We start from the raw sequence: 23,228 nt of genomic DNA on the forward strand, positions 1-23,228 counted from the left end.
CTAAACATACTTTTAACTATATGATCCAGCAACCTTGCTCCTTGATATTTACCCAAGGAGTTAAAAACTTAGGTCCATACAAAAACCTGCATATGTATGTTTATAGCAGCTTTATTCATAATTACCAAAAATGTAGAAGCAGACAAGATGTCCTTCAGTAGGTGGCTGGATAAACTATAGTATATCCAGACAATGGAGTATTATTTAGCACTAAAAAGAAATGGCCTATCAAGCCATTAAAAGACATAGAGGAAACTTAGATGAATATTACTAACTGAAAGAAGACAGTCTAAAAAGGCTGCATACTGTGTGATTCTAACTGTTTAATATTCTGGAAAAGGCGAAACTATACAGACAGTAAAAAGATCTGTGGTTGCCTGGGGTTGAGGGCTGGGAGGGATGAATAGATGGAACAGTGAAGTTCCTCGGTATGATACTATAATGGCGGATACAGTCTCTGTACGTTTGTCCAAACCCAAAGAATGTACAACACCAAGAGTGAATTCTAATGTAGAGTGTGGACTTTGGGTGATAATGATGTGTCAGTGTAGATTCTTCAGTTGTAACAGGTGTATCACTCCTGTGAGGAATGTTGACAATGGGGGAGGCTATGCGTGTATGGGGACAAGTGGCATATGATAAATCTCTGTACCTTTTATTTAGTTTTGTTGTGAACCTAAACCTGCTCTAAAAAGTAAAAATTTATTTAAAGAATGCCTTTAGCAATATGTGGTTTTCTTCAATGAAGATGAAATTCAAGTTAATATAAAAATGTTATTTTTAAACAGTTAAAAAGTAGCATTTGAATGTCTATAAGAGGCTTAAACATAATGATTCAATCCAAATTACTTACATCACGTGTAGTGTCTATAAAAGGTGCAAATAGCTAAGAGAAGTCTGTAATGCTTTTTCTTTTTTTCCTCTGTGGTTTCTCTGTTTTTTTCCTCGCTTCTCTTTTCATACTACTATTTTGAGTTGATACTAGAGGAAGACTGTGAGGATAAGGGTTTATGGATGCTAGGAAATGGAGACAGAAGAATGGCAGGAATATGATACATTAGGCATGAGATGAGAGGAAGCCAAAAAATAAAAAGAGAAAAAGACAAAAAAGGGGACCATGCTGTATAATTTCATTAGGCTGAAGGTGCTAAGTAGGGAAAGGAAAGAAATGAATGGGACAGGAGAATGAAATGGTAGGGGGATGGCACAGGAGACAGGAGTAGACTATGCCTAATGAGTTTCACCCATTATCACGGCATCGTGTTTCACCTTTGCTTCCTGGTATATCTTGTAATTTGACTTGTGTCTTTCTTGTCCCTCCACACGATGGAATTTTCAAAGTCATGTTTAACTATTTTACTTTGCCAACAATACGCAGAGTTGCTGGGTTCTTGTGTGTCCTGTAAGTCCATATGGTGGCTTAGTCAAGATTCTTAGGCATTATGGCTGAATTAAAACTTTGGGTGTTGCTTAAAGTTAAAATAACACCGAGCTGGTGTTTTGAAGAAAATGCTTTCTGCCTCCTCTGCAGCCTTTGATAATCAATGTGTGGTTAAAAAACAGATGTTAGTATACCTAAATAATTGTACAGTTAGCTAACTTCCCTGCTAGAATGAACAGTCACCTTTGGCCCTGACAGTCCTGAACAGGATAATCCTCTTTAAATGATACTTGATTATTTTCTTGCATAAACTCCATCATTGGAGTTCCCTTGCCTAGACTGCCTTTTCTTCTTTGTCACTAGTCTGAAGTTTACCCACTTTTCTCCCTAGCATCTGCCACTAGGGTATATATGTTGTTCAGTTAATATTTGTTGATTATTTTTAAAATGATATGTGAATGAGTGATGAGGGAATGGTATCTATGTCACTGGAAACAGACTGAGTTAGAAGTCCCAGGTCTTGAACTCTCTGAGCTTATTTGTATCTGGTTTGTAATTTTTCAAAGTGATGGCTCTAAATTTTAATCTTTAATTTGCCTGTTTTAAATTTATTTTCAGTGTGCAACTGAAGGGAGGAACAGTGGATAAAACACAGTAGAAACATTGCTTACTGTCTCCCAACTTGCCAGTCTGCATCATTATCAAATTACATTGGGTGTCCCTTGAAAATATCTCTTGAATTTGTTCTCTTTTCCATTTCTTCTACTCCCACTCTAAGCCACCATCTCTTTTTTAAAATGTAGGTTTTATTATTATTCAGGTATGATGAGGCCAGCAGATCAGGAGATAGATTGTTATACTTGCAGATCCCAAAAGAGGGAGAGAAAGGGAAGGAGGACTCATACAGGGAAGCACCAGAGTTAGGAGGCAGAGGAGAGAAGGGGAAATGTGGGTAAGAGTCTTTATTGTGGTTTCTGTGGGGAGGAATGGGTGAGACTGGGTAAACAGGTTTAGGATTGGCTAGTTTAAATAATTTCTGGGCTCTGGGGCTGTTCCTAGTTGTTTGGTACATGGCCTAGGGGTGATTAGGGCTGGGAAACAGTGGCTGTGGAGGTGTTGGGGAGTATAGACTCCAGATTGGCTTGTTTGCGTGTGAAAGGTATGCTCACAGATGCTAGGAATTAGCCAACTCAGAGAGGGGCAGTGGAGGTATTGTCAGTCATTCCCAGATGTCCAAGTATCACAAGTACAGAAAATAAAAAGGATATACTTAATACAATTTCTTGCATGCCTAGACCAACAAAACCTGCTAACCGGTCTACCCATATCCATATTTGCTTTCCTACAATCCAGCTTTGAATCAACAGCCAGAGATATCTTAAAAGTATAAATTAGATTATGTTATTCATTACCAGGCTCCTGCCTCCATCTGCTGTGTTCTACCTTATTTTTTACTCACTTTATTCCATCCCACTGATCTTTGATTCCTTGAAAGTGGTTTACTCTTTCTTTCCTTAGGGCCTTCGCACAGTCAGTTCTTGGTATCTGGATGCTCTTTATAACTGGTTAACTTGTAGCCAACCCTTGACTCTTAGCTTAAACGTTACTCCTTCGGGGAGGCCTGAATTAGGTCCCTTCTGTTATTTCTTCTGTGATTGTTCTTGTTTGCTTATTCATTGCTTTTGTTTGTGCATATAAGAAGGGAGGTACTGAGGCAAAAATGGAGCAAAGCAGATTGGCACCTGTCCTCATGGAGCTTCTTTTCTGGTGGAGAAAGATGAAAGTCAATGACAAAGTAATTACAAGATGTTGTAAGTTCTTTAAAATAAAGTATTGATACAGAAGATATCAGAAGATGACCAGTAATAGGCCACTATTACATATAAACTTTGGGGTTTAAACATTTCTTTCTTTTCCAAATGTAATTTGTAATCCACAGCCACTCAGTGGAGGGAGCATATGTTACTGGGTTTTTTTTGAACATTTTTTTATTGATTTATAATAATTTTACAATGTTGTGCCAAATTCCAGTGTAGAGCACAATTTTTCAATTATACATGAACATATATATATATTCATTGTCACATTTTTTTCTCAGTGAGCTACCATAAGATCTTGTATATATTTCCCTGTGCTATATGGTATAATCTTGTTTATCTATTCTACATTTTGAAATCCCAGTCTGTCCCTTCCCACCCCCCGATATGTTACTGTTAAAGCTCACTCATGTCTACTTTTGAAGTTTTTTCATATACTCCAGTGCTTCCCAAGTCAGGGGCTACCATAGAATATGGATATTATTCCATTCTTTATGAACTAGGGACAGTTTTATTTGTAGAAGTGATGAGTGCAAAATAAAATCTCAGCCAGTTTATCTCGGCACTCCTTCTTACCACAGTTAGTAATTATATTTATTTGTGGGTTTACTTCTCTAATACCTGTGTATTTCATGCTGGTGTGTGCTATATGAGAGTCAGAATTGTGTCTGTCTGGTTTATCACTGCAGATCGAACACCTGGTCTAATGCCTGACTTGAATATAGGATCAATGAATGAATGATAGAAGCTATATTTGGGGGTGTGTGACTGCTTAGGCCTATCTGCTTAAGTATTTTTCTAGCTTAAAATTATTGAGGCCATTTTTATGATATAGGACTGATGGACCTTGATTCATCTACTTGATTGTGTATTAGAAAGGACCACAAAATGTTTTTTGAAGACAATTTTACCTTTCCCCGAAGTTGTTGACTCACCTCTAAAGATAGAGAGCGAGCTGCCTTTTTAGGCAGCTGCCCAGATTAGAATCCCTAATTTTCATAGGAGCTGTCAATCCTACCCTTAGAATTACTGATTACTTAGTGTAGATTGTAAGATTAAAATATGCATTTTCTATGTGCTTTTCAGTGAACATAATCTTTAACTCATTGCTGACTTAACACCTTTGAAAATCTTGAATAAGAAAGTTAATATTTAAAGAATTTTTGTAAAGGACATGCAGTCTGTCTTCTGGAGTGAAGCTTAATTGTGGGTGTATATCAAAGTCACCTGTAAAGGTTTTAAAAGACCTACTGAGTTAGAACCTCTAAGGTGTGGGTGCCTGGGTCACAGGTGTTTCTGATGTACGGTTGGGTGCCGGTGTAAGAGCAGTACTTCCTATAATGGTTTCTACACAGGCACTCATACCCCAACGAAGTGTATGTACTGAAAGCTTTTTTATATTTCCCATGAGTTGAAGTTCTGGCTCTGTAGTTTAGATTCATTTGTAAACACTTTTAAATGTTTCAGTGAATATTTATGAACTCTTAATGTGTACTTTCTATTCCCAACACCTAGCCAAGTTGAGTATTGTCTGCAAATTTAAGGTGTGAGATGGAAAATAATGAGGAATGTGGGTAGAGAGGAAAAGACTTTGAAAGGTCATGTATGTAATATGAAGCAGTTATGTTTTTTCCCTTCTGGTAATGGAGAGCCATTGGAGAGTTTTGTTTTTGTATTGTTTGTTTGTTTTTACATCAGGAGAGCAATGTGATCAGCTTATTTTACTTTTGTTTTGAAGGAAAGTTACCTTGTCAACTATGTGGAGCGTAGATTAAATGGGGGAGAAAACCATGACAAGGAGACTGAAGCGGGTCTGTGCAAGAAGTAATGAGGAGCAGCAGGGATAAAACAGGACTGAATTCTAGCCCTGTAGCTACCTGTTGTAGTTCAGGCCCTAAAGCTCCAACCAGTCTCCTCTACCCTTGACTTCAAGACTTCACTGAAATTGTAAAGACTTTACTGAGAAGTCTTTCCCTGACCATTTTCTATTAACCTCTTCTTTCAGTTGTATCTTTATGTGGTCTTTTATAATATTTTCTATTTTTAAAAATTCTCTTTCACTTATTTGATTCCTATGTCTTATTTTATCTTACACTGATGCCACTTTTCATGACGGCTACTTCTAGATAGAAATATCGTTTGAACAAGTTATTCCCTAAACATACCATTCTTGGTTCTTCCCTTTCTATTTTTGTGCCTTTGCTCATGGCCTTTCTCTTCTCTGAATTCTCTTCTCCACCTACATTTTGAAGTTTTAATCCCTTTTTCATAATTTAAATGCCACCTTTTCTACAAAGTTCTCTCCAGTGGCTCCACCATGGTCACTTCCTTCTTCTAGCTCTTATAGCATTTAAGCTGTGTACTACTTAGTTTATGCTACCTTGTATTTTTCATCTTTTTATGTACTCTGTGAGTGTGGATATTCTGCCTTGTTGAGTTGGGCAAGATGTTTTACATATCGATGTATAAAGCATATCTTTAATAAATATTAATGGTGATGGTCATCTGTCCCTTTCTCAGCCTTTCTAAAAACAAATTGGCTATAAAATAGTTTATTCTGCTCTGAAAGACATAAAGCCTCAGCTCAGAAGTATTTTAAATTGTTAATAGTTATAATTATCTGAATTTAAAGCAAAAAAAATAATTATCTCTCTCCAGAATTTTAAAGGTCAAAATAAAAGAGAATTAAAAATTTTTGTTTTGTCCTCATTGAAATATAAAGTATTTTAAAGTTGAGTGTTAATAGTTGGCTGGATGCAAAGTCTTTTAGAAGATTTATATTTAAAATGCTTTAGATAAAGGAACATATTTTCATTTGTTCCTTATATTAAATAGCATATCCTTTGCCAAACAAAGCTTTATTTTCTTGGGAATCACTCAGAACATTTGGACCTCCTCTAGTTTGTAATCCTCTTAAATTTCATCCGTGAATTAAATCCTGATTATACACAATTGGTGAACCCTACATAGAGACAATTCGATATACCATAGTAGTTTACTCAGTAAGTTTATTATTGGAACATTATGAAATGTTGAAAATACTTTGCATTGGGATTAAGAAATAATTTTCTTTGGGAATTAACTAACTTTAATTATCTTTCTAAATTGTCTTTTTAATTATATTTTTCTTTAGCCCATATGTTGTAAAGTACTATGGCAGTTACTTTAAGAATACAGACCTCTGGATTGTTATGGAGTACTGTGGAGCTGGCTCTGTCTCAGACATAATTAGATTACGAAACAAAACAGTAAGTATTTTTAAATTGTTTTGCTAATCTCATTTCTAAAGATTCATATTTGAGAGTCTGACTAGGTAGTGTTTTGTTACAAAGAAAATATTAGTGTGAAAATAGAAGATTTTACAATGTAAAGAGAACTAGTATGAGATGTCAGAATCAGCCACATATCTTTATATGGCAAATACAGGAGTCATACGGTTGTTCAATTTATTTATTAGGATAATTTTTGGTTAGTCACTGAGAAACTACCATGACACTCCTCTTCTTCACTTGGAATCAATATGCGTGTCTGCATTACTGTTTTTTTTTTTTTTAAACACATTTATTATAGTATGATTCCTGTATAGTAAACTACATGTATTTCAGATGTTCAATTTGATGAATTTTGACAGATGTGTATTAGCAGTGAAACCACCACTACAACATAGTTAACATTTTCATCACTCTCCAAGAGATGCAAATTTCGAATTCCCAGTTTATCCCTTCCCACCCCTGGTAACCACAAATTTGTTCTCTATGTCTGTGCATGTCTGCATTATTAATGTGAGTTCAGTAAGGTAGGCTAGAATTTTATTTAAAGTTTGTAATATTTGTGGTGTTTCTTTATCTTAAGTTTTCAACCTATGGCTGGTAAAAAGTTGGAAGTTTTATGTTTATGAATCTTAAAAGGGCTAGATATTTTTTTTTCTGGTAAATTGAGCTTAGTAAAATGTGTTATTTAATAACTTTTTATGGCTATGATTTAACCCTAAGTAAAAGAGCTGTTTACAGAATTGTTTACTTTAGGTTAGCAATGCACCTAATTTATTTGGATAATTTATAAGGACAAAAATGCCCCCCCACCTTTAAAATCTTAGAATGACTAAGAATAAATTACTGAAATAATTTGTAATTCTGTAAAGCAGTAACCCAATTACTATATGTCATTATTATATGTTGTCAGACAAGTTTTAGTAAAATACATTCAGAAAGATACTTAACTACTTGAATCAATTTGTGGTTAACCAGAATCGTTTTAAAGTTTGATTGGGGAAGTACATTGTAAATTTATCCTACTAGTTTTTCTTTCTGTTAGAGAAAATAAAGTAAATAGGATTTCTTTGGAAGGAAGTGAAACAGAAGTTAAAATAATCCCTGTTTTGACAGAATGGATTAAATGATTTGTGACATTATAATTATATATTTTAGAATTGCTGTGCTGCTTAACTAACATTTATGTAAATCAGATGACTCTTGAGTGGGAGAACAATGCTTTAATTGAAAATAATTATACTCCAGTTAGAGAAGTGTTTTAAAACCATTTCAGGGCTAAACTCAGTGCATTTGGTATTTAAAATTATCAAGCAGAAATGGGAAGTAAAACTATGTGAAATGGAAAATCCATTTTCTTTATTTTAAATGCTAATTTTACCATTTTGAGTAGATAGGAGTATTTGATCCAAGTACTTCATTTCTTGTTGCTAATAAATACAAACCATGGAGGTATACTATAGTTCTAAAAGACAGATATGGATGAGATCATTATCCTCAGGAATCTCCTTTACCAGTTATCAAAGGAAAAATTTTACCCTATTTGCATTATTCTTTAGAAGACAGACTCCACCTAACATGTTTGGGGACCACACATTTGGAATAGTCTAATTATTCTCACGGAATGGTTATCCTTGGGACTGGGGTGGCAGAGAAGAGTTTGATTCCCAGATATGGAAAAGATCCCAGAGCTGCATGAGAGGGCTTAGGAGCTGTAGGTGTATTATGTCTGGGTGTTGCCTTGATAACAGCTCCTGTTAAATCTCAAGAATATTTGTATGCTACTCATGTTACTTTTCTTTGATTTATGTATTACCTAAAAAGAGTACCATTGTTATGAAGGTTGGCAGTATAAGGGGATATGGATCTCCCTCTTTCTAATTTTTTTAAATACTTGGACATTGTAAATATTGGGTCATTTTATGGGAGTGTTCACTGGAGTGATAATCTTGGTTGTCTCAGTTTCAGAGGCATGGCTGTTACTGATTGGCTAGCTTTCAAAAATGTGACCAGTGAAACAGTTGTCCTTGATATGTTAAAACCTACTCCAGCAGTTAATTGTTTTCATGGTCACAGAACAATCAGTCTTTTCCTAAGAGTATGAGAACTTTTTTTTTAGGGTTTATGTGCTCTTTTCTTATATGCTTTATTGTCTCTTTTCATTCTATACACGTTTTAAACAGCACACGGCGTTCTTATTATTGTTTTCTATTACCAGTGCTTACAGTTACACTTCTTAATCTCTATTCTTTTCTGCATTTCTTAGTTGTTTGAGGAACAGTGTCCTTTAGTGTTTCCTTATGTATGGGTATGATGATGATAACATCTCATTTTTTTTTTAAATGAAAATGTTATTTCATTTCATTTTTGAATGATATATTTCCTGGGTAAAGAATTCTAGATTGGCAGTTTCTTTTACATTTTTGATTTGTTTTAAGAGGAATGACTCTTGGAAAACCACCTACGTAACGTACTTTTTGTAGACTTATGCTTGTCTTTGATTTTAATTCAGTTGCTATCTGTTTTTTTTTATCAAATGTTTCCTTGAAAATTAAAGGCAAAGGAAAATACAAATCTGATTACACACTTAAAAAAATTTAAGTTCAACCTTTTTAGCCTGAAGTATATAACACTTTATATTTTACCTCCCTTTTATCGGTACAGTTTCATAACTTGTCACTTTTTTTGTGCTATTCAGACTCCAGCTTCACAGTAAGAACTGGCTCCTAGAATAAAAACTGGATGCATATTCTGGTGTTTTGGTATATGCTGTTGCCTCATCCTCTCCCCCTCCGAGTGTTTCCCCTATCCCCAGTCTTTGCCTAGTGAATTTGTACCCATGAAGGACCAACTCCTCTTTGAAACTTTCCCTATTTTCATAGGTAGCTTTTTATCTGTTCTATAGTTTGTTGATTAATTAATTAGGTAAATCTTTATTGCATATTCATTTTTACATAAAAAGCAGAATAAATTCTAGCTACTATTATTACAGTTTTTACTGTTATTAATTTACATATTTTGACTGCTAGTAGATAGCATCTTTTCATATGTGTACTGCCTCTTTTATTTCCTTTTTGTGCCTGTAGTTTGCCTTGTATTGATGTTGGTGGTGGTCTTTTTCTTATTAGATTTCAGAATTGCTTGACAGTTTGCTAATAGTTACATGAGTACATCACATACCATTTTAAAAGTCAAAGAGCCAGTTATTTGATTGTCACCATAGATATTAAAGAAGGAATTTTAAAATATCTCTTTCAGAGGTTTTATGCCCTTTTTTGAGAGGAAAACATCTAAGGAAAGACAGAGGCATAAAATTAAGTTTGGGGGTTAATTAGGCATATTCCAATGATTGAAACTGGGGCTGAATCCCAAAGGGTTGGGTTTGTGTTGTGTCTGTTAAAGTGCTGCTGCTTAACAGTTGGCACTTGAGCTGATAATGAATGGTAATTGTGGTAATTAATGGTAGTGATACTAGAGGTAAAATGAAGGCGAAACTCTCCTATATTCCAGTGGGTCATAAAAGTTCCTTTGAGTCTCCTGATTGCATTTAGGGTAAAATTCACTATTAGTATTCATTGAATCTTTCAGTTTATAAGTAGTGGAGGATCTATAAATAAGTATATGTGAATTAAATTCCTAATTTCTGTGATCAGACTCACAAACACAGCTGAAGTCTTGATCTCATATATCTTTAGTAACTCACTTTTTTTTTTTTTACATTATTTAAAACTGTCTTTTAAGTTTGGTGAACCCTATGTGTAGATAACCTTCCTGTGATATCTTGTACTTGGAAGTCACATTTAACTAGTCAGCTTTTAGTCTTTAGGAGAAGAGTAACTGCAGTTGGCTTCCTGTACTATAAACCACTCAAGGGCAGGAATTTTTATATATTAATCTTGGAAATATTTCGAGTGCCTGGAGTAGCAACTGGCATCTAGCAAGCTTTGATAAATGTTTGTTGAACTGAAATAGGATTGATTCGTTGGCTGCTTATTATGTGAATATTAAAAAATCCTACTCATCTATTCAGTGTTACGTTTTTTAGATAAATTGTAATTTGCATGGCTACTACTATTTAATATTAATGTTCTAGGTTATTGAACAGATATCATATACCCCAGAAAGGATGTAAAAAGTGTGCTTACCAGTAACCTTGGAAGATGTGAAATAACAGGATCTGTTGCATCAGTTCTCTGATATTTACAGAAGTTTTATATATATATATATATATATATGTAATATATATGTAAACTTAATTTTTTGGTTATTTTTATGAATGTATATCTTGATAACTTTAATCATAGGCCTCCTTTGGCTGATGAAAATGAAATCTGCCTTTTTGTTGTTATTGGAAGTTAATGTAAGCATTACTTTTTTTTTCTGTTTCAGTGTTTTTGAGTTTAAAAAGAATAAAAAAGTCCAGTACTTATGGGAATAAATACATAGAATATTTATGGCAGTGATTTTGAAGGCTACCTTGTGAGGAAATATTTTAAAAACCAATATATTTTATGTTAAATGCCATTTAACAGCTAAATAAACATGTATTTCAAGTATATACTGCAAAATAGAAATACACAACTTTGTGAAATGGAAACTTTTAAAAGATAGATTATATTTTTGATTAGAGGCTTTCAAAATGATCTTTACGTAATTGTTAAACTGTGCCTTGACATATGGAAGAAATAGAATCTATGTCTTAGATGTTTATTGTCTATTTGGGAATGTTTTCAGAAAATGCCTAAGGTTTGTCTCTCCCATTTTGGCCCATTTTTTGATTTGACCACTTATTTTAATTCAACCTACCACTATGGATTTTAGTTTTGGCTCTTCCACAAACTAGTTTTATAATCTGGGAACTTCAGCTTCGTCATTTGTTAAATAATAAGTAACATTAGTTCAGTGCTTTACATTTTATTCGGTGCTTTTATTTACATTTTGGTTGAATGGAAAGTTTCAAAGCACATTTATTGTTCTAGGCCCAGTGCTCTGCTGTAGAGTTACAAATAACTAATAAATGTTGCTATTGTTGCATTGTTTACTAGTTGAGGTAATGCATATGTAAAAAGCTAAATTTGATTCTGTAAAGAGTTAAGAGTTAGGGGCAGTAAAGGAGAGGCACTTAGCCTAACATGGAAGTTCAGTGAAAACTTCACAGAAGAGAGAACTCCTTAGCAAGATACTGGAAGAGGAGGAGTCATGCGTCTTTAGAATACAAGTTCCACAAGGCAGTGCTTTATCTTCTCTGTTCACTGTTTTATCTCCACTCCTGTTAACAGTGCCTGACGTGTAGGATGCTCAGTAAATATTTGTTGCATGCATGAGTGAATGAATAAATGAATGAATGGATGGATGACTCAGAGAAGAGAGGGTGAAGGACATCTTGGAAGAGGAAACAAAGATATGCTAAAATTATATTTCCATCTCTAAAAGTCCAGTGTCATACTCCTAGGTCACCTGAAGGAAAATGTTCCCAGCATCTCATTTAAATGGGTTTACTGTTCTCACACTAAATTTCTCAAAATCATTGCCATATATTAGTTTGATGGATTTATGTTAGGATCATGATGTTTCATATATATTTTTTGTTTTTCCATTTTTTTTTCATGTTGAAAGAAGCAGCATATGCCATCTTTATCATTTCACTGATATCTTCTAGCTTCTTACTCATTTTATCTGTTTCTTGGAATTTATGTTATTCTTTGAGAAAACATTCTTTGGAGCTTCCTGATTTCCTGTTCTAATGTGGACTCATTGCTTTTTAGGTCTGCTGTACAGCTGCATCCTTGGAATTTCTTTTCCCTGGACTCTTGGGTTAGTGCCACCATTTTCTTGTGTATTTCCTATTTCTTTGGCTTTTCATTCTTGTTTGTATTCTTCCCAAACTGTCTTCTTCAAGGTACAAGAGTAAGAGGTCAACTATCTGGATCCTTGCCTATCTGAAAATACCTTTATTTTGCTTTCACACTTGGTTTATAGTAGCCTGTGAAGAATTTTACATTGCAAGTAAGTTTCTCTCAGAGCTTTGATAGCTTTCCTCCATTATCTTCTAGTGGCCAGTGTTGCTAATGTTATAGCTGATACTTGTCAGAGTCTTATTTATTTGTAGATCCTCCCCAGCCCCTGTGGAACTTTTTAGACTTTTCTCTTTATTCTGATGTTTCTGATGTTGCATAAGGGAGAAGATGTTTCACAAGGGTGTGCCTGGTTGTGAGTCCTTTTTATTAGTTATGCTTAGAACTCAGTAGTTCCTTTCAAATAAACACTTGTGTCTTTCTTCACCTTTGGAAAAATTTCTTTGATAATTTTCCTCTCTATTTTCTTCATTGGTTAGTGACATCTCCTGAATTTTATTCTTGTTTTCCTTCTAAATTTTCTGTCCTTTTTTGGGGGGTGGGGCGAGGGATAGTTTCTTCTCTTTATTTCTGACTCTTCTAACTGAACTTTTTATTTCAGCAGTTATATTTTAATTTGCAGGAACTCTTTTGTTTTTGATTATTCCATTTTTGTAGTATCTTGATGCTGAGACTTGGATGCAAAAGCTTTTCTAATCACTCTATGAAAAAATAAATTTTTGAAAAATTTATTTTCTGTTTCCTGAATCATCTGTATTTCCTCTGGGGTTATTGTTCCGCTTATCTGATTCTAGTCTTGCCAGTTTGATAATCCGTTGTAAAATTGAGTATGTAAGCACCGTAGGATCCACCCAGTGGTTCTCCTCTTCCATCTTGCTCTTAGAGAAATCCTCGCGCAATTGTATAGTGAGACATATCCCAGACTTTTCTCACAGGAGAAAATTAGGGGCAAACTTAAATGTTGGTCGGCACTAGACCCTGGACTAGAGGATTGCTTTTGTTCCTTTAGTCTCCATCATTTGTATCTCTTTGGTGAGGGCAAACTCTTGAGAGTAGTATTCTGGTTGAAACCTTTCAAAGTACTCAGTACCCAGCTGTGTAGATGAGAATGACATTAAAATACCAAGTCGAATTTGTGTCTTAAAACTTATATAAATGTCCAGTTTGGTATATAAGAGAAATTTTTAATGTCTACTTTTACCAGAATGAGATGTATTTCTGTGATTGGTGGGGGATGGAGGAAGGGGCATTGAGGGAACACAAAATAATGGAGTGGATATTCTAGACTGAAGAGAGCAATTCCTAAGGCTGGTGATGGACTTGTTATTATATAATGGAAATAATTGGGAAAGTCAAGTTTTATTTAGGCATCACTTTAGAAGTGTGAAGAACACATTGAGACCATTCTGCTTAGTAAATTCTTCCTGATTGTTAGTTTTATAACAGTGATTCTCAACTCAATTGACAGATGTTTGGTAGACATTGTGAGAACCGTTACTGTAGTATTGGTATGTGCCAGGCACTATTCTAAACACGTGATATGGATTATTGCATTTAATCTTCATGTAAGGACTGAACAACAGTGTGAGATGAAACTATTATTGATTCATTTTCCAGATGAGAAGCTGAATCAGAATGGTAAAGTAGATTAGAGAGAAGAAAGGGTTGAAATGATAGCTAACTGCTGGAATTGAACTGCAGTAGTTAGGAGCATAGACTCTGGGGCCAGAGTGTCTTGAATTCTGGCTCTGCTATATACTGGTTGTGTGAACATGGTCAAGCTTCTTAGCTTTTCTGTGAGTCATTTTCTTCATCAACTAAATGGGATCAGAACACTGCTGTACATCATTGAGTTGTTTTGAAGATTATGCCAATGTAAAGTGCTAGGAACAGCACCTGGTACATAAAAAGCCTGATATGTATTTGCTGTTGATACTGTCATCGTCATCCTGTCTTCCCACTTGGATGGGAATGTCTTTGTGTTGTGAACATTATCAGATGATATGTTTGAGTAGAATATGCAGAGGACTATGGAACCAAGGACAGAATCCTGGCATTCACAGTTGGTACTTTGAATTATCATTGCTCATGAGGGAGGTATATATTCCATGAGAAGGAGCTTACATTTTCAGGTACAGTGAGGGTTTCTTTAGTAGAATCAGGCAGTGGCTATTCAAAATGTACTAGGATATTTTATCTTAATACCCTTAGAATTGATGCCTTGTACATAATAGCCTTTTTAGTAAATGCTTGATTTGTCGTATTTTAAAAATATGTATTTTGCCTTGATGTTAATTATGTACTTCTTCAAACAGATTTTTTTTCCCTTGGTGAAGGCGTACCAGTTTCGTATTGATTTAAGATTTATTTGGTGCTTCAGAGTTTGATACTATTATTTCATTGTTAATAATAGACATCTTTTTGATATGTGTGGATTTCTGTTCCCTAAAGTGCTTTTTGGGGTTTATATTTGCCTCTTGGTTATTGGACTAATTCATGTTTGACTTCCCTAATCACTGTGTTGCATGTTCCTCCTTTGTGTAATAGATACGAGTTCATACGGGCTTTACAACTCCATATATATTGAGTGCTTTTCTGTTGTCTTCTGATCTCTTTTTCAGGAATCTTTTCATGTGGGAAAGGATTTTAAAATGTCTGCCCACTGACCATTTTCACAGTAGAGTATCAGTTCTCTTTCTCCTCAGATCAAGGGATTATAAGCAACGTGTATATGTGTATATTTACATATGGTGTAAGTAGTGAAAGCTTTCATTTTGAATCACTAGTTGTGGGACTTTGTGATAGAGTATTAATTTTTTTTTTTGTCAGACATCTGCAATCCAGATTTCGTGAAAGACAACCTCTCTCTGCCCTTTTGTATATAATAATGGCTGAAATATTCTAGTTATGTTTCCTAATGTATGTACTGTGTGTTGAGCAGATTTGTGTTTTTCTGAAAGAATCCTGAACATTTTTTATTGTTTAAAACCATGGCTATTTTAAACCTTCAACCATCCTGTTTTTGGGTGGGGTAAGATAGAGTGGTGAAGGGTGGAAGGGAATTACTGAGTTGCTCTGTTGTTTTTTTCCAGTGTTTTCCTCATGTTGAATACCTAAGGGCCCCATTAAATATATATATTGTTTTTCCCAAGAGAGAAAGAGTAAGAGGGGGAGAAATTTTGATTGTAAAGAAGTTGAAATCTGAAGCTTGATGAATGTTCAGATAAAGTCTTATATGTAAACTTAAGTATTACTTATGAGATTTAGGTATTTCAGAGATTGCTACTTAACTCCTCAAGTTTGTCTAAACCACTGATTTTTAGCAAGGGGTTTTAGTTATCACTGTGTATGGATTTTATCATGTATGTCATAAAAACTAATGGAACACTGAAAGGAGTTCTGTAAATGAGATATCTAAATGCAATATGAATACAATTTAGAGTAAACATTTGTTGGCTGGGACAGGTGGTGCTAGGAAAATGAAGGCAAAAAGGAGACTTTTTTGCATGCTACTTTTAAAAGACACATTTATTCTGTTTTTCTTGTTCCCAGTTATTGTAACCCTTTAGTTTGGGAGCAGAAAATAGAAATCAACTTTAGAGATCTCATGCTGTTAAATATCTGAAATGATCTCTAGCATTTCTAGAGTTGGTCAGTGGTTTGTGCTCTTTTACAAACCTCTTTTCCAGGAACTTCCCTGCTTTTTGGCATCTACCTGAAATTTACTACATTAGTTTTAACTCTTGGTTATAAAGTACAGAAAACTCAGCCTAAACAGACTTAAGCCAAAAATGGAATTTGTTTGCTCTCATAACTACAAATTTTTTCAGAGCCAGTTTCATACATGGCTTGATTTAGGGTGAAAGGAACTACGTGAATTCATCTCTTTGTTCTGATCCTTGTGTATTGATTTCACTCTCAGACTCTTGCCTCATAGTTACAAGATGGCTGCCAGCAGCCACCTGGATTATACCTTTCTAGTTGAAATCCACCAGTCTTGTACCTCACTACTTCTGAATGGATCATGTACCTTTCTCTGAGCAAAGTCTTGTGGCCATTAGAAGGTGATGTGATAATTGGATTAGATCTAGGACATGTGTGTAACCTGGAGCTAGGATGGAGCTGATGGCTAGAAATACATTGTATGAGGATGAGAAAGTAGTGATTTCCTAAAGAGAAATCAGAATATGTTAGCAGGAGAAGGGTGAATGGTTGTTAGAATGACAAAAAATAACAGATAAAAATGGCATTTCTATGTACCTCATCTAAAATTTAAACAAGACGTATCAAAAATAAAACACACACACACACACACACACACACACACACACACACACACCCCTCCAAAATAATTCACAAAATGAATGTTAAATGTTAGAAGAGGTATCTGGGGACCTTGGGAGTTAAAACTCTGTGGTCCTTAACCCTTTCCCCCTTTTGTCACAATAAGGTATATTTAGGGACAGCCAGGTTGATGTATCTCAAGGATCCTGTTTCTGCTGTGTCAGCAGTAAATGTTTGCTGTAATAATTCTCCTGGAAAGTCTGTTTATCAAGATTAAAGACCCATTGTTCCATTTAGACCAGTGTCACGTAACCCTGGTATTAGTTCTGATGTCCATGGCCCCTTCTCATACAAGGATTTTCTCACCCTGAGCAGGTACTGCTGTTCAGTGCTGTACTAGAATCTTAGGAGAGTGAGTCCTTTTTGTGTGGAAAATAATTCTTGATCCTTATTTGGTATCTCCCGTAGAGTGAGATTGAGTTCTAAGTATATTTCACATACCTCTTAAAGTTCTAAGCCCCAGCATTAACATGACCATGCACTGTAGGATTAGACCCTTCGCATATTTCATAGCAATCATGTGTCACATCTTAATCTCTGATTAAATACATCAGATACATCACGCTCCATTACATCTTTTCTAAATCTTTTGATTAGATTATAAACACTTTTCTTTATGGTCTTTCCATACTGCAATATCATCCCTCCAGTAGACTTTCTCTTCTACCTTAGCTAAGTAAATTAAGCTTACAAAGGTATTTCCTTGGCTTCCCTTATTGGTAAGTTGCCCAGTCTTCACCTTTGTTGCTATTCTCCTTGGCATTTCTCCCAGTTCTATTTCCCTTTCGTAAGTCAGACCCACCTTCATGCACTTTATTTTTATATCGTACATTCCTGTCCTGGCAAACTGCCTGTCCCTGCCAGATCTATGATGAGCCCTCCCTCCCTGTCATAAGCCTGACCCTTAGCACAGGTTATTTGGAATGATGTGGTTTAGAGGAAGGACTCCTGGATGTTGAATCAGAAGACCAAACGTCAGTCAGTTCCTGGGTTGTTAGTTATTAGCTCTGTGACCCTGGGTACATTGTATAACTCCTTTAAACCTCAGATGCCTAATCCTAAAATGGATCATATTACTTGCCTTACCTCCCTCAGTGTTTTCTTGTGAGGAACAAAGATGATGTATGTCAGAGCATTTTGTAACCTATAAAGTTCTGTACAAATGTAAATTGTGTTTTATTACTGTTAAGGCGAAAACTTGAAAAATGATACTTAATTTTGAATTACTAGTAATTTAAGAATTTTATGATATTTGTTGAAATAGTGGATATTATCCATTATTAGAAAAGTGTATTAAAAGATCATTGTATCTTATGCAGTGAAGTCTTGTTTAATCTTAGGAAATCAAGAAATATAAGTTAATTTTGGAAAGTTGAAATTTAGGTCCTTAGATATAAAATCTCTTAAGTTTAACAATTTTAAATGGAAATCTTTTTTTTTTTTTTTAAGATGGAGCTCGTTAAAAACTGTATTGCATAATTCTTTATACTTCTAGCCAGAATGTGTAAACCTCTCCCATTTTAATTATGTAAGTTAAGGAAAAAATTAAAGTAATATAAACACATTGTAAAAATTCCAAGTGGTACAGAAGAGGAACTTAGTGTCTCCTCCTCACCTCTCAGTTATAGTTCCTTGACATGATGTCAGTTAAGTTTCTTGTGGGCTCTTTGAGCATGTATGTATACATACCTTGTTTTACACAAGGGATTCATACTGTCTCATGTGGTGTTCCATGCCTTGGCTTTTTCTGTGTTTTGAGTTCTGCTATATCTTAAGAGATTTTCCCATAGCAGTGCATATAGGTCTGTGTGTAGGTAACACAATTTTTTTTCAGTACTTCGGATAAAATAGTGTCAACTTACCAGTTTTTGTTGTTTTAATCTAAGCTGCAGGAAACTTTTGTAGGTATGTATTGACTTACCTGTGTGCTTATGGCCATTGGGTATGTTCTGAGAAATGGAATAACTGCGTTAGAGGGCATGTTTATTTTTAAGGACAGTTTTTCTTTCTTTCTTTCTTTTTTTCTCTGCAGAGTGTGCTAAGCCCTGTGTTATTTTTTTTTTTTTTAGTACTGAGGTGATTTCAGTTTGAATTATGACAGAACTTTGGGTTTTGCTTTCAGTACCTTGCTTCACTGCATGCTGTGACATCTCTCCATCACAAAATTAGGAAATTTGACTAAAAACTCGTTTGGGATTTTCAGTGAGTTTACGTACCTGTTAGCTAGCACTGCTGTTGCTGCAGCTGCTCCTGCTCCTGCTCCTGCTCCTGCTCCTGCTCCTGCTGCTGCTGCTGCTGCTGCTGCTGCTGCTGCTGCTGCTGCTGCTCTAAGTCATTTTATTGTTACATCCTCTGCACTAGCTTCCCTACTTCTAGTCTTTGCTAAGAGTCTGTCATCAGAATTTCCTTCCTAAAAGTTCAGGTACGATCATATCACGTTTCCATTTAAAAACGTGTAGGCACATAAAGCGGCGTTTGGCCCTAACCTGCCTGCACATTTTGCACTGCTTTCCTGGACACGCCACATTCAAACACAGAGAGCCATTCCCTGGCACAGGGCTTGGTGTATTTTTATGCCCATTGCCTTTACCTATACCTAGTATTTCAGTCCCTCTTTGATCTCCTGACAAACTTTGTTCATTCTTCACAAGTCACCCCCTCTGTGAAGAATTCTGTAGTGAGGAGAGCAGTGTGAGATTGTCAAGGCTGGCAGGATGTGTATCTGTTCAAAGCCTTGAGTGTTGAAGTGTATCATTTGGGTTTTATTTTAAGAGTCCTGGTTCTAATGCATAATTAGCTTAGGGACTGCTGTTCTGGAGTGTTCTATGGCTAATCTTACTGTAGCAGGCATTGCTTAAAATGGTAATTATTTGTTCCTGTTCCCTTCCCTTCCCACTGAATTATGAGCACCGTGAAGGCAGGGACAGTAACAGGCTTTCAGTAAATTTTTGTCAGTGCCTACCTTTTGTTGTTGTGTTTGAAGTGAAATGACACCTACGATGTGGCTGATACTGTAAGAACTCGGTAAGTGTAATCTGTTGTTGGCATTATCATTATCATCACTGTATAGGTAAATCCTGACTTGGGGAATTAGGGTTGATTTCTTGAAAGAGGCAAGATTTGATCCAGGCCGTAGAACACTTTATTTGGATTATATTGGTGAGTTTTGCTCAAATGGTTTTCAAGAGTTTGTGAAAAGTCATTGTGGAAGTTGAAACTTAAAAATTTTATAATAAAGTATCTATAGTTGTCAGTCTATGGCTCTTGAAAGGAGAAACTATGTCTCATTTTTTGGTTTGTTTCCTTAATAGATAATAAGTATGAGATACAGAATTAATGTATTATTTTCTGTGCATAAATATGTTAAAAAGGTAGGATTTATCCAGGGTTGTCAAAGATTCATTTTCAGAAGATTAAAATTCTTAATTTTGTATGAACTTACAAAACCTCATTTGAATTTGTTTTTACTGATGTAAAAACATTAAGGCAATATGTGTATTTTAAAACAGCTTGTGCGTGTGCCCTTGAGACAAGTTGGTGGGTGCATTTTTATCAAAACCATATACACAGTGACATATTAAATGTATCATATTATTATACTAATCATATGACTCTAGAAACAAAAGTAACCAGAGGACTAAAGCCTATCAAAACCATCTTTTTGTTTTGTACAATGAGATTCTTTTAAAATTTGCCAATGAATTCATACCAGTATTGAAACCAGATGTAGACTTCTGTCTTTTAATATATTAGCTCATCTATAAAGTCTTATTTCCATCTCTGATTACTGAGCGTTTCATTCATGTTTTATTATCCTCTTCCACTCTTTTTTTCTTTCTTTCTTTTTAAAAATTAGACTATAAAATGTGATTCAAATGATTTTAAAATGACATTGTCCCATGTGTATAGTGATGGAAATAAAATTAAACCTGTAATGTATTGAAGATAACCTAACTAGATCCACAAATGAAATACTCTGTTGATAAAAATCTTTCATTGGAAAGGATTCTTGACAGATACTACTAAAAGAAGGGTTAGCTGCAGTTTGAGAATGGATCTGAGATTTTCCATCTTATAACTGAAATCTGTTACCTCTTTGTGTGTAAGGCAGATCCTCTCTCTTGAGTTTTTTCTTTTCTTCCTAATTTTTTTGATGTAAATGTCGTGATTTTGAAATATTGGCTATGGGTCTGTCTGAATTGATGAAAAGTCTTAATTATAGAAATGAAAAAGGTACTAAAAATTTTTACAGTAATGGGAAGACATAGTTCTCTCTGTTGCCAAATAGAAATCTAGCCACTTTTGGTAACTGGCTGTGTTTGTATGTGAATGAAATTTGTTAGAAGCGTTTAAAGATTCTTTGAAAACAATGTCAATGAACCCACTCTCTTCCTTCTTCCTTTCCTTTCCTCCCCTCTCCCCTCTCTCCTCTCCCTTTTCCCTGTCCTTTTTCCTTTCATCTTTCCTTCTTTTTCTTTCTCTTTCCTTTCTGAAAATAATCAGTGTGTGTCTAAAGGACGTGAAATGCCCATCTAGATCAAGGCCTTCTGTATAGTGTCCATTAAATCTATACAGCTTCCTGTCTCCTCCTTATTCTCCATTAGTGACACAAAATGCTTGTACAGTGGTTTAAATGTTGATATAAATATTGCTCTTTTCCAAAGTTCATTTGCTGCTATTGATATTTTAAAAAGACCAGTAAACACTTATTCCTCTAAATTCGCTAAGATTTACCTGCATTTTGGCATTTTCAAGGCTAAAATCTGACCCATCACTTTTTGCCATTTTTTGCATCTTAGTGGAAATAAAGAAAATGGGCCTCACGTGATATCTGAGTGTCACTTTATAAGTATTATATTTCTGTTCTTCAATTAATTATTTGAGTTATTCTTTCAACAGCCTTTCCTTTCTCTGGACAGTGAACTACTTTTCTTATTCAAAGCCTAATTTTAATGCCAGTTCCTCTTTCCTTCCCTAATTAGTTGCTCTCCATTGTGGTTCCATTTCACTTGGAAAGTGCTTTTATAATAGTTTATGAGTTTCTAAGTCTGTCTTTCATGCTAGATTGGAACTCTGTGAGGCTAGGTTAGAGACTTTCCAGATTCAAATTCAACATAGAGCAGGTGCTCAGTAAATGTTTTTTCAGTGAAATAATGTTATCTAGGTCTTTTTGAAAAATACTTATGCATTCTTAGATCACTTTTACACATGGTTTATACTCTTGTAGGTGACACACATGTTACTTTTATTCTCAGCAACATTGTGACCCATATGGGATAATTTTATAATCGATACTTCATTGTTTCAGTTTGCTTTTCTTTGATAATTACTGCAATTTAATATGTTCCATGTATGTTAACTAGCTTTATTTTAACTTTTGTGAATTCAAAGAATATTCATTTCTTTGCCTATTTATTTATTGGGGCTTTATTGTTTTTTCTGAAGGGTTTATGTAAGTGAGCTCTTTACGTTCTAAAAATTCTATACACTAAATATTTTACTATATTTGTTGTGAATATTTTTCTAAGTGTTCTAAACTTACAGTTTTTATGTAGACAAAGCTAATAAATTCTCATAATTCTTCATTTGCTTTTTTTGATTAAAAACTCTTCTTACTATTTGATACTTTGATTTTCGTCTGTTTTTATTTAAGTGTTTAAAAATGTTTAAATAATTGATCTATGTGGTCATTTTGGTGGTCTGGTGATCTGTTTTCAATAAAACACTCATAAAAACTACCTATGATGTCTTTAGTTAAGGTTATTTTTCAGTCCTGGTGAGTCTGCTTATTTGCAGAATTCATTTACAGATATACTTGCTTTGTTTGGCTGAAACACCAATGAAAATAATTTAAATTTTAATATTGAGATGGGGCAGAGATAACTCTGCCTGTTATGCGGGGCTGCTATTCAGTTTTAGCCTTTGTTTATGCCTGGTATCTATTCTTACTGTTGTTAACTACCAGTAGCTGTTCTGATTGGTTGGTATTATGGCTGATGACTGTTCTGATTAGACATTGCCTTTACTGATTGTTGAATATGTATTTTGAATATCACCTTTGGAACAAGTCTTGAAATTCCCTATTTTCTTATATTGAGACTAATTCATACATTCATGTTTGTGACATCTGGCAGTGGTGTAATAGTCTGTAGACTGTAGATTCATAAGGCATGTGGGTTTGCCACTTAATATGTATGACATTTGACAGATCACTTAATTCCTCTGAATTTGTTTCCTCATCTATAAGAAGGGGCAATAATAGATTTCTGTCTACTTAATTGTGTGAAACTCATAAAATACTCTGTAACTGTAAAGTAATGTAAAAATTTAAGTCAATATTATATCCCTGTGTTCTAGGAAATATTTCTTGTTTATCGTTTAAAATGATTTTATTGAGGGATAGAGAGCTTTCATTTCTTAATTGAAGTTAAAAGGCTTAAAGTGCAGATACCACATTTGAGCCTTAATATTCAAGTGGATTGTTAAATAATACTGTACCACAAATAATTTTAAATTAAGACATACCCATGTTGCTAGTATGAATGATTGGATATTGAATCAT

At 34.7% G+C, this 23,228-nt stretch overlaps 1 protein-coding gene across 1 annotated transcript in view; it reads left to right on the forward strand.

Moving 5' to 3' along the window:
- The window catches only part of STK3 (serine/threonine kinase 3), a 233,279-nt gene that overhangs the window by 39,121 nt on the left and 170,930 nt on the right, over positions 1–23,228 (forward strand). Inside the window, exon 4 of the mRNA XM_031439380.2 lies at positions 6,332–6,446. Coding sequence (XP_031295240.1) covers positions 6,332–6,446 — 115 coding nt within the window. The remainder of the gene's footprint in view (positions 1–6,331; positions 6,447–23,228) is intronic.

Source organism: Camelus dromedarius, chromosome 20 (assembly GCF_036321535.1).
Source record: "Camelus dromedarius isolate mCamDro1 chromosome 20, mCamDro1.pat, whole genome shotgun sequence".
NCBI classification, from domain to species: Eukaryota; Metazoa; Chordata; class Mammalia; order Artiodactyla; family Camelidae; genus Camelus; species Camelus dromedarius.